This window comes from Xenopus laevis, chromosome 1L (genome assembly GCF_017654675.1).
Source record: "Xenopus laevis strain J_2021 chromosome 1L, Xenopus_laevis_v10.1, whole genome shotgun sequence".
Lineage (NCBI taxonomy): Eukaryota > Metazoa > Chordata > Amphibia > Anura > Pipidae > Xenopus > Xenopus laevis.
This window is the reverse complement of record NC_054371.1, coordinates 108,056,498-108,069,550: the sequence shown is the minus strand read 5'-3', so window position 1 is coordinate 108,069,550 and position 13,053 is coordinate 108,056,498. Positions and strand designations below refer to the sequence as shown.

Genomic DNA, 13,053 nt, shown 5'->3' with positions numbered 1-13,053 from the left:
GGATCTTTCCCCGATATGCAATTAACAAGCATGGCTATATCGGGTGTAATCTGATTGTTCAGCCGTATGGCCGAACGATCCGATTACGATGTGCCCTGGGTTCCGGCGGGATCGGTCGGGTCAAAATCAAACCTGACCGATCGACCAAACGACCAATCTCGGCCGGACGAAACATGTCGGCACACGCCACACACGATCCGAAAATCGTACGAATCCTCGATTCGTACGATAGGATCCGTGTGTCTATGGCCACCTTAAGTTTTTTGCACAGCTGAGATGTAAGATTAACCTTGCTTTGTTTCGCTTCAGGTTCACTGGTTTCAACAGCAGACTATTAAGCAACGGTATAAAAGACAATTCAAAATGGTGCCCACAGACCCTTGTTTTACGAAGCAGTGGTACCTGGTATGATGTTTTACTTACATTATAGATCTATGGTCGATGAGACAGTCCCCTATAAATGTGTGGCAGTAGTTATTATGAATCTTGCTAGGACCAACATCCTTCTTTTAATTTTGGAGAAAATAGAGAGAATTTTAGCATTTATCAGTTTGAGGTAGGCATGGAGCTTTCATAATTCATTTCATGCATTCATTCATATTTATTCTTTACATTTCTTAAGATATATTGATGGGAATTGGGAATGTAATTAAAGATGCAAAACAAAAATGTATAAATAAGAATACAACTTTGCACTTTGCAATGTAACAGAACAGAGGTCTCGGTCACACAAATGAGCCCTATACATAACTTTAAGATACATAACTTTACATAACATAAGTATAGGGCCAATGACCCTAGAGGACTGGTATATAAAACTGAGTTGCACTGGCTTTTAAATGTCATGCTTGTTATAGAAAGTTGCCCACTAAGCATGTGAAAAAGTAAGAGTTAAAGATTCACTGTTTTACATTAAATATGGTTACATATTTTATTGTTTTTTTATACTTTAAATAAAGGCATATTCATTGGAAGCTGTGTTGGTCCCCAAACCAAGAATTGGCATGTTTTGTATATCACATGTAGAGCTTCCCATATCAAAAGGAAGCAGTATGTGGTTATTCCTGGTGTATTGCCAAATTGAAAAGTACTCATTTGCCATTCTGTGGCACTTCATTGGTTAAATTATTGCCATTTTCAACCAATATTGCAGTACTATTATGTCAACAAGGATATATTTAACAAAAATAAAGCTACCAGTACCAGTTAACATATTCCCTCAACTTGATTCTTAGAATAATGATGTACAGCCAGACCTTGGTGTTCTCACTGCTTGGAGTCAAGGATACACTGGAGCAGGAGTTGTGGTGATTGTATTAGATGATGGAAAATAAAGCTACCATTACCAGTTAACATATTCCCTCAACTTGATTCTTAGAATAATGATGTACAGCCAGACCTTGGTGTTCTCACTGCTTGGAGTCAAGGATACACTGGAGCAGGAGTTGTGGTGACTGTATTAGATGATGGAATTGAGAAAGACCACCCTGATTTGTCAGCAAATTATGTAAGATGTGTCTTATGTATTTTCTCACAGATGTACCTTTTATATACATATCACACAACTTTCCTGTGGTCAGAGGTTATATACAGGTATGGAACCTGTTATCCAGAATTATAAGGACCTGGGGTTTTCCAGATAAGTTAATTCAGTAATTTGGATCGTCATACCTTGAGTCTACAGGAAAATAATTTAAACATTAAATAAACCCAATAGGCTGGTTTTGCCTCCAATAAGGATTAATTATATCTTAGTCTGAATCAAGTACACGGTACTGTTTTATTATTACAGAGAAAAAGGTGATTATTTTTAAAAATATGGATTTAGATAAAATGGAGTCTGTGGGAGACGGCCTTTCAGTAATTTGTAGCTTTCTGGATAACAGATTCCATACCTATGTTTTATGTTTCGGCCACATACCAAATCCTCTGCACTACATGTTGTAAGTGCATGGAACAGGCAGCTCTGGGGAGTGTGAGCACAGCCTGGGAAGCTAGCGCTTATGTGCTCTCACCTGTACAGGGACTAGGTTTGCCCAATGCTGCTTGCACTTTAGCGCTAGGTGATATTTTATGATTGCTGTAGCCAATAGTGAAACAGAGGCCCTAAAGCAAAAACCTTGTCCATAGCTCTCACCTAGGCTTATACTCGAGTCAATAAGTTTTCCCAGTTTTTGTAGGTAAAATTAGTTACTTCGGCTTATACTTGGGTCGGCTTAAACTCGAGTATATATGGTAATGACATAACCTTCAGATATGTGGTTTAAAGTCATGTGATATTTGGGGTTCGCATTTTATTTAGCCAAGCTTCAGTCAAAAAAAATGATGGATTTGACATTTAGTGCATCCCTAGTGTTAGAAGTACAATATATTGTGGTCATAAAAGCAAACATTTAATTCATTTATCCCTCTTTAGGATCCAATGGCAAGTTATGATTTTAATAGTAATGATCCAGACCCACAGCCTCATTATAACCCATCTGATGAGAACCGGTTAGTTTGTATATATAAGTGTTTGTATCTGTATATATTTTGTGTAACAGTCATATCCATCAAATTATAATCAATAATGCGTGTGCTAAACTTGTGAAGGCAAAATAATTATATTACCGTTATGTAGAATGCACGTCATATATACTGTGTCTAAACAGTGTATGATTAATTGCCCGGTTACATTGTATTGTTGCCATGACTTTTCCAAAGATAGGTTGTTTTTCAAAAATTTCATGAATTGGCAGAATCAAATTCTTTGGCAAATGGAAATGCAGTCATATTATAATGGTAACTACCTTCCACCGTGCAGATAGAAGGACACACTACAGTATAAAATTCTTAATTTTATTTAGCACATGAAGTAGCAACTCATACGGAGTCTGTTTTCAAAACATAGCAATTAATAGAGCTAATTATTAATAATCCTGTACTGAAATCCATTTAAATAAAAAAATATTTTTTAAAATGTAACTTTAAAATTGAAACATCAGGCAAACTATAACTGTAATCTCCCATGATACCTACTGTCCCCTGAATTGTGCTTTAATAAGATGAAGGTTTTTTTTATTGCTGCCCTGCAAACTGATGTCATGCCTCCTCTCATTCATTTTTAGGCATAGAGCATATGTGAATTTTGACTTCTGCTGCTGTTCAGGCAAAACCGGCAGTATGTCAACTCTTCTAAAATATCAAATGCAAAGTAACATGGCTGATGCACAGACGTAACAGGTGGACACTTGCATGAGTGTTTTTTGCTCTGAGGACCACCTTTCAGTGCTCCATGGTCATCGCTGATTGTGCTTTTCAATTAATATCAGTAGTAACAAGCATTTTTACTTCTGCTGACCACTGGTTGACAAAGCTAGCAAGATAATTATTATAATGCGTTTTCAGGATGAAAATCTCCTGTTTTTGCTGAGTCAGGTAGTTTCTCCGAACATATTAAACACTGTGACAAGCTGTGGGCAAATTTAGCCCCAAGTACATTATATATAGTAAGAGATAATGGGTCCTGACACCCCCTTACCCTTCCAAAAAGGAAGTTACCTGAAGGCTTGAGTAGATTTCAAAATCCTATGGGTCACAATTACCTCATAAATCACCCACACTGCTTCCATCTGCCACTAGGAAGAATAGGGTAAAAAGCTTTTTCCTGGCCACTCCATATCAGAATTACAATTGGGAGTCTCCTCCCATCCCTGCCCATATACCAGATTGTCCCTCCCTCCACCTCTTTACAGCCTGGGTATGCCTGGGGAGCAGCTGATGATTCCTCTGAGAATGAATGCTCTTCTGCAGAAGTCCTATCCGATGCCTTGCAAGATTCGGATGAAGAGACTCTTTCCACAGAATCCTTTGACTTATCTCTTGTCTGTCCACTTATCAAAGCTGTGAGACAGACTCTTGGTGTGGAGGTAGAGGGGGAAGGGGCAAAACCCCTAAAAGTGCTACCAACTCCCTCAATAAGACGTCAGGTTATTCCCCTCTTCCAGGAAGTTTCGGAACGAAGAGGCGTGTGGATTCGGACCATCGGTAACCCTGGTATCAGTCGCAATGCTATGTCCTTCTGGATAGAATTGACAGAGCCCTTTCGGAAGGGGTTGACAAGAAGGAGATCTCTTCTAGTCTAGCTGAACTCAAGTTTGCCACAAGTTTTAATTCAGAGGAAGCTGTGGACCTAACCAGGTTGGTAGCTCATTCCATGGCTATCTATTTCGGTTGGGGCTCGTCGCACCCTTTGGCTCAGGTCTTGGTCGACAGATGTGTCATCTAAGAAGAGTCTATGTACCATTCTGTTTGAAGGCTAACGTCTTTTTGGCGCTAAACTTGACAACGTCATATCAAAGGTCTCCAGGGGAAGGACAAGGCCCACAGAATGTACTCTAGGTCAAAAGGGGAAGGTCACAAGCCTTTTTCGTGGAGGAAGGGTCGAGCAGCCTTCCTGGGAGGTGATAAGGCGAAATCTTCTCAGTTTACCAAAAAGTCCTCCAGACTCTCCATCTCCTTTGGGGGCCAGACTGACAAATTTCTACGAAAATTGGCTTTCCACCAAGTAGAGGATATCACCTAGAATTTGCTTCAATTCACCCAGAGGACCATTTTGTAGTCTCCTCTCATGCCAGAATAGGGCGCAAAATCTCTCCAGTTCCAGAGGCAGAGGGAAGGAGGGGTTTTTACTCAGTCCTATTCTCAGTCACGAAAACCTCAGGAGATTGTAGATCCATTCTGGATCTGAAATTAGTCAACAGTACCTGAAAGTCCAAAAATTCAAGATGGAGGCCATCTTTTCGGTCATCACAGCAGTACAACCAGGAGACTGGCTCCTTTCCATCGACATACAAGACGCTTACCTGCATATCCCAGTAGCAGAATCTCACCAAACACTTCCTTCGCTTCACCAATGCAGGGAAGCATTTCCAGTTTCGTTGTCTTTGGCCTTTCTACAGCCCCAAGGGTGTTTTCAAAGGTGTTAGTAACCTTGATTGTGGCTCTTCAAGCTGGAGGGCATTTCCATTCGGCACTATCTCAACGATATTCTGGTGTCAGCCAAATAGAAAAGCACCCTGCTCCATCATCGGGATCAGGTTATCAGCTTTATGGAAACACATGGGTGGCTAGTGAATTGTGAGTAGAGCCAATTTATCCCTTCCCAGTCCCTAGTCTACTTGGGATCATGGTTCAACACCCGGGAGGGGTCAGTTTCTCTTCCCGTTTCTCTACCCTCATCAGTCTGCCCTCAGGCTTTTTAGCCAAGGAACAGGTCTCAGCCAGGGATCTCATGTCCCTGATAGGCTCCATGGCATCCACCATTCCGGTCATAAAGTGGGCAAGATAGCACATGAAGCCAGCTCAGTGTCTCTTCCTGGATCATTGGAACAAGTTGGAGAAGGACTGGAACCAGTTAGTTCCTCTCTCTCGGTCCTTCAAAGACTCGATCCAGTGGTGGCTGTCTGACAGAACTCTGACAAAGGGGTTTCCATTATGCCAGTCTCAATGGAGAGTACTAGTCATATACTCGTTGACTCTGGGATGGGGAGCATATTTGGGCTCGAAGTGGGCTCATGGGAAATGGCCCTCTCGCCAAGTCAGGGTTCTATCAAACATATTGGAGATAAGTTAGCACTGCTTTCTTTCACCAGAGTTCTACAGGGGTCAGCAGTCAAACTTCTGATAATACAATTGCAGTAGCCTACATCATGAGGCAGGGTGGTACCAAGAGCAGGTCTCTACTTCAGGAGGTTCAACCAATCCTTGATTGGGCAGAGAAGAATCTCTGCTTGCTGACCGCAAATTACCTTCCGGAGATCAACAATCAAGAAGTGGATTTTTTGAGTTGCAACACTATATCAAGCCACAAATGGACCTTGAATCAGGAGGTTTTCCAGATGTTGGTGGAGAGATGGGAAGTTCCAGAGATCGAACAGTGTAGAAAGGTTACGTGCACACGCAGGCCCTTCAAACAGTTTCCGCTGGTGCACAAGGCCCAAGGTAGCCGGCACTCCCAACAATCCAATATACAGAAAAATCAGGCTGGCACACAGAGTGAATTAAACTGGGGGTCCTACCCCTGGTGTGTTTATTGCGTCACACAACGTTTCGGAGAGCGTTCCCCCTTTGTCAGGTGATACAGAGAGATACGTGCATACACAATATATAGGCAAATAAACCCACCCCCAATTGAAAAAAGATGTCCAGTGTGTCAAAAAATGTTTCAAAAAATGTTTCAAACAGTTCTCTCCAGGTGAAAGTCCCAATACTAGTAATGTTGCAAAAATGTTGCAAAAAAAATGTTACAGATCTAAATCCTTCAATTATATACAGTATCCAAATTTTAGGCACAGCTAAGCGGATCAATGTATCAGTTTCACACAATTCTATAATATAACATTTAACTATCCCTATTAATGGGGAAAAGGTTTTACCTCACCCTGGATGCAGATTCACCTTTTTTTCGAATTAATATCTGAAAAAAAAAAAAAGGAGTGGTTCATTAAACCAGCAGTAGAAATAATATAAAAACCATTTTAAATTTAATTCTTCATTTAAGCCTCTAGGGGACTGTGTCTGTAGAGTCCATATCCAAAAGCTTTAGTAATTTTTGTTTAAAGTCCTGTCCCTGTTTCTCAATCACTCTTTCCAGAATCTGCCAACGGATCTGCTCCCTATGCTTATTTTGGTAGAAATGTTTGGCTAAAGTTGTTTCCTGTTTCTTCCAGCTTTCTTCTCCAGGAAGTTTTGCCCAGCGACGAGGGGGTTGGATGCTTTTCTACAGCCTTGGTCATTCAACCTAGCCTATGACTTTCCTCCATTCGCTCTCATTCTCAAAGTCTCCTGAAGACCATTCAGGACAAGGCCAATATGATCCTGGTTGCTCCGAATTGGCCTCAAAGGCATTGGTATCTGCTGCTACTCAGACTATCGATGTGTCCTCCATGGCCTCTTCCTAGGAGAAGGTATCTGTTAAGCCAAGGTCCCCTCCTTCACCCAAACCCAGCAGCTCTGTCTCTTTAGGCTTGGAAGTTGAGTGCACGAGATTGGCAGGGTTAGGTTTACTTTAGAAAGTGGTAGAGACTCTTCTTAAGGCAAGGAAACCCTCCACTTCTTCCACCTATTACAGAATATGTGAATATGTTTCCTGACTTGGTGCTCCAAGAATGAAGATACTGAGGATGTAGGTTCTCTTGCCCAAGTATTGGGTTTCCTCCAGTTTGTAGACAAAGGCATACAGTATAGGACTCTAAAGGTCAATGCCTCAACTCTCTCGGCCTTATCAGGAAAGGCTTGGTCCGAATTACCCTTGGTTAAAAGATTTTTCAAGGTGGCCCTTAAAGTTCGTCCTCCCACAAACAAAGTGCTTTCAGCTTGGAGTCTTCACCCTCATTCTGAAGTCATTGTCCATGCCACTATTCGAGCCCCTGGAATCTGTCTCCACCTCGTACCTCACCCTCAAGATGCTGTTCTTGCTAGCCATAGCTTCAGCATGCAGGGTAGGAGAGTTGCAGGCTCTTTCTTCCTGTCCGGAACACATTTCCTACTTTCATGACAGAGTGGTTGTTAAGCCAGTGAAGTCCTTTCTCCCCAGGGTTGTCTCAACCATTCATTTAAGGAAAGAAGTGACTATACCCATTTTTTATATGGAGATGTAGAGCTCCGAGGTTCTCCAAAAGGTTGACCTGGTGCGTTGCCTGAGACGATACCTAGAGGTGTCAAATTGCTTCAGGAAATCTAATAATACGTTTGTCATCCCAGCGGGCAGTTGAAAAGGAAAGGCAACTGCAGTTTCCACCATCAGCAGATGGATGTCCAAAGCCTATCAGGCCCAAGGCAAGCAAGCTCTTGCGGGTTTGAGGGCACATTCTACGAGGGCTGTTCCAACCTTGGCAGAGGTGCCTACAACGCAGATTTGTGAGGTTGCATTGTGGTCATCAACCCTAACCTTTGTTAGACATTATCAGTTGGATTTTCCTACTTCCAGCAGTCATGCCTTGCGTCAGGGGCCCATCTGGCATTTTCCTCAGTAAACTAATTTTCAGCAGCTCAGTGTCCTGTGTTTTTTTCCCACCCAATTGGGTTGCATTGCTTGCTACATCCAATAGTAATGCTGATATGGAGTGGCCAGGAAAAGGGAGAATTGTTTTCATACTTACCGTAATTCTCCTTTCCTGGCCACTCTCCATATCAGCATTTCCCACTCCTGCAGGACTAGAACTTGGTATTAGACAAGGTACATTTAAAACTTTAGGGAGAGGGACGATCTGGTCTATGGGTGGGGATGGGAGGAGCCTCCCAATTGTAATGCTGATATGGAGAGTGGCCAGGAAAGGAAAATGATGGTAAGTATGAAAACAATTCTTCCTTGTTCTAACAACAGGGAAATAAGAATTGAATAGGTGAGGCAATAGTTGTCTGAAGGGGCTGTTTGTATAAGCACAGGATCATGCATAATAACTGTCCTCCCACACACAATTATTATAACCGAAAAAGAAAAAAAAAATGTAACATCCTTATTGTAACATTAACAGTATTCTTTTAAAAGGGACATATGGCATAACTCAACACACAGTGCAAAACATTTTTTGTCCACTGGTTGATAGATGTAACAAGCTATGGAACTTAATGTACTATCTATTTCTATTGCTGGAATAGGTAACCCTGTAATATATGTTCTCTATGTTAACACTGTATTTCATGTCTTATATGTGTTATAACCTTTTATGACATGCATTCTAAACTGGTTATATAATAATTTGTGATTCTGATTTAGGAAAAAATAGCATACCAGTTGGTCAGCAAGTAACTAGCCTGAGAACAGGGAGGCCACTAGACTGAGCCATAGAATTAAGATAATGTTTTAGCTGATGAACAGGTTTTCATTACTGTTTTTGATAAGAGGTTCTAACTTTCTGTTTTATCCTTTGCACTATGTTATGCATTTTGTACACTATAACCTAATGTTTATTAAAACATATACTATATACTTGCCACTTTTGCTATTTAATAATTCTGCTGATTCTGCTGATACACAGTATCATTTACATATGTATGGTATTGCTTGTTATGACCTTCATGATAAGTTAGTGCTCACTGGTCACTTTATGAAAGTTGTGTGTGGGGTGTGCTTGCTTCCAGAAAGGTTCTGATGGGGACCGAAATGTCATGTTAGCTGTACATGCTTCACTTGTCTGAATATCACAGTTTCTGGTAATTTAGAAGTATTGGTGTTGGGTAGGATCCAGAGCAATGGGTAGCATCTCTGCTACATAAAATTGTGAAGGAAAAATTTAAATGCCTGGGTTAGAAAAGTGCAGAATGTTTCTGCCCTGAAAAGTTTTGTTACGTGCTGGTTCAGCGCAGGTTAGATGGGCAGATGACCTGATTCTTTATAGCATTCTGCAGCACAGGGTAACACTAGTGAACAATCCAGTCCACCTGCTTCAAACTAGTGTGTAACAGAAAGCTTTTCAGGGCAGCAACTTTTATTTTGTGCTTTTCTAACCCAGGCATTCAACTTATTTTGTTTTCAGTTAATTATAATGAAATGATTATTGAGCAATAAGGTATGATGGAAAACAAGAGCTGTGTAGTGGAATATTTCTCTGTTTCTAAGGTTAAGTTTGATTGCCTCTAAATTTTTGTTATATCATTTACAGTCATGGGACTCGCTGTGCTGGAGAGGTGGCTGCAGCAGCTTTTAACAACATCTGTGGTGCAGGAATTGCATACAATTCTAGGATAGGAGGTATATATTCAGAGCTGCTTATTTTCATGCAAAAAACAGCAAAATGAACAGATGGTAAAGCTAAGATTCAGAAAATGAGATTGCTGTGTAAAATCTTAAAGGCTGCACCTGTAACCACTGCAATTGCCTGGGCCCAGGCAGAAGCAATGGTTCTGGGTGCAGGTAAGCAAGAGCATAGGGGCTGGTTCTTGGCCTGTGTTATTCTATAGTGCTTTGCGGTTCAGTAACATACTGTGTCCATATGTTCCACAGGAATACGGATGTTGGATGGAATAATTACTGATATTATTGAAGCTCAGTCTTTGAGCCTGAACCCACAACATATTCACATTTATAGTGCTAGCTGGGGGCCAGAGGACGATGGGAAGAGAGTAGATGGTCCTGGCCCACTAGCACAGGAAGCCTTTTTCTGGGGAGCTGTTAATGTGAGTTATCCTATCAAGTAAAAATAATGTTTTATAAATCTTGTATTCCTGATTTTTTTCAATGGTGTAACTATAGCAGCCAGGACTTGTCTTGGGTCCCCCTGGTCGGATATCCCCCCTTCCGATATGCTCACACACTTACCTGACATCCTCTATCCTCACAATGCAATATCCCTGGTGGCCCTGTGGCAACTCCTGCCACCCTGGTAGTCACACCACTGACCTCTCACTGCCATTTAATCCATACCCCATCATTTTGCACAATGATCCTTAGGCTTGTATTTATAAGCTTTCCAAAAAATGCTGTGCCAAACAACACAGAACAACACACCCTAAAACTGTATTAAAATTTTCTGAAAAATTCTCTTGCCCCACCAAGCACACACCCTGTGATCCACAGTGTAAATGTACGTGCAAGTTGGGGGGGGTGCAGGACTCAGGCTTGTGGGTTGCAGAGAGCCAGGCATCAGTAAGGTCAATTTTGTTTGGCAGACATATGAATAAACATTTACAAAGGTCATATAGGTCAGCAGTTTTATACTCTGAAAGTGAAAAACAGCAAAGAAAGAAGGAATGGTTCATTGGTTGTTACAATATTGAATGGAAGCCTTATTATGATTATTATCCCTGTTCTTCTTTTGGCCTTGAGTAAAGTCACAAAATATTTTTGGGACAGGGATTTGTATTTTGTATATCTGCTTGTACATAGTTTGTACCTAATGTTGCTATTGCTCCTGTTAATTTTTTCCTTTTTGTAACCTGTGTTTTGTGCACACGTGGTCAAGAAAATTATTGACATATCTTTCTACATTTCTGTCTTAACGTAGCCTTTATAATTAATTTTTTTTTCACTCATGCTGTATTTTAGGGACGTGGTGGCCTTGGCTCAATATTCGTTTGGGCTTCAGGAAATGGAGGCATGCAATATGATAACTGCAATTGTGATGGATACACCAACAGTATCTATACTCTTTCAGTGGGCAGCACCACAGAGCATGGAAATGTGCCATGGTATAGTGAGGCCTGTGCATCTACACTTACAACCACCTTCAGCAGTGGCATCAGTACAGAAAGGAAAATAGTAAGTGCATTATTTTGTCCATAAAAACAAATGAAATAAAAATGAATTAGCTCACAGAAACTGAAGATATGTACTAATAATAATAATCATGAAGACAGTAGTAAAGTTTTATTGAAAAATATATGTTAAAGTATTAATAGAATGAAAACACATAAAATAATGCTCATTTCACAACAGAGTATCACAGGTAAATTAAAAAGGTTGTCATAACCTAGTAAACAAAGGAGATTCAACAGTGAAGAGTAATACAAATGATTGTTAAATATTACTTCTACTACAGTCATATGAAAAAGTTTGGCAACCCCTCTCAACCTGCATAATAATTTACTCCACTTTCAACAAAAAATATAACAGTGGTATGTCTTTCATTTCCCAGGAACATCTGAGTACTGGGGTGTTTTCTGAACAAATATTTTTAGTCTGTTTGACTCTCCTCTGAATGAGTGACAGCATTGGATCATCAAAGCAACTCTCAAAAGATCTGAAAACAAAGATTGTTCAGTATCTTGGTTTAGGGGAAGGCTATAAAAAGCTAGAGGTTTAAACTGTCAGTTTCTGTAAGGTATGTAATCAGAAAATGGAAGGCCACAGGCACAGTTGCTGTAAAACCCAGGTCTGGAAGGCCAAGAAAATACAGGAGCAGCATATGCGGAGGATTGTGAGAATAGTTACAGACAACCCAAAGATCACCTCCAAAGACCTGCAAGAACAACTTGCTGCAGATGGTGCATCTGTACATCGTTCTAGAATTCAGTGTAATTTGTACAAAAAACATCTGTATGGCAGGGTGATGAGAAAGAAGCCCTTTCTGCACTCACACCACAAACAGAGTCTCTAGTTGTATGCAAATGCTCATTTAGACAAGCCACAGTCATTTTGGAACAAAGTGCTTTGGACTGAAAAATTGAGTTATTTGGTCATAACAAAAAGCACTTAGCATGGCGGAAGAAGAACACTGCATTCCAAAAATAACACCCGCTACCTACTGTCAAATTTGGTGGAGGTTCCATCATGCTGTGGGGTTTTGTGGCCGTCACAGTCCTCCGACTTGAATATCATGGAAAGTCTATGAGATGGTTTGAATCAGGCTGTTCATGCTCAGGAACCATCAAATTTAACTGAACTGGAGAGATTTTGTATGGATGAATGGTCAAAAATACCGCCATCCAGAATCCAGACACTCATGAAAGGCTGTAGTAGGTGTCTAGAGACAGTTACATTTGCAAAAAGAGGCTCAACTAAGTATTGATGTAATATCTCTGTTGGGGTGCCCAAATGTTTGCACCTGTCTAATTTTGTTATGATGAATATTGCATATTTTCTGTTAATCCAATAAACTTTATGTCACTGCTGAAATACTACTGTTTCCATAAGGCAAGTTATATATTAAAAGGAAGTTGCTACTTTGAAAGCTCAGCCAATGATAAACAAAACGCCAAAGAATTAAGAGGGGTTCCCAAACTTTTTCATACTACTGTATATTAGATTAAAGCACAGTGGGGCTGCCAGATCCCACCCACTGGAAGTCTGAGCCAGGCTTAACGGGGAACTATTGTGAAAATGAAAATGTAATATTAACTTCAGCATACTGAAATAAGAAACTTTTTAAATACAATCAATTGCAAATTCTGTACCATTTCTGAAATAATCAAGTTTATCTTCACCAGGACCGGAACTAGGGGTAGGCAGAAGGGGCACGTGCCTAGGGCGCAAATTTGGAGGGGCACCAGCCTCGGTACCTCTTCTGCCGGATCCCGCCTAGTTCAGACCATTGTGCCCTCAACTGTGGCAGCAATTCCTGCACTGTGGCAGAC

The 13,053-nt window shown here is 40.7% G+C and overlaps 1 protein-coding gene across 1 annotated transcript in view; it reads left to right on the top strand.

Moving 5' to 3' along the window:
• The window catches only part of pcsk4.L (proprotein convertase subtilisin/kexin type 4 L homeolog), a 30,891-nt gene that overhangs the window by 7,920 nt on the left and 9,918 nt on the right, over nt 1-13,053 (top strand). The window contains 6 exon segments of the mRNA NM_001095554.1: nt 310-405; nt 1,379-1,507; nt 2,417-2,493; nt 9,645-9,733; nt 9,986-10,158; nt 11,027-11,239. Of these exon segments, the coding sequence (NP_001089023.1) occupies nt 310-405; nt 1,379-1,507; nt 2,417-2,493; nt 9,645-9,733; nt 9,986-10,158; nt 11,027-11,239 (777 nt within the window).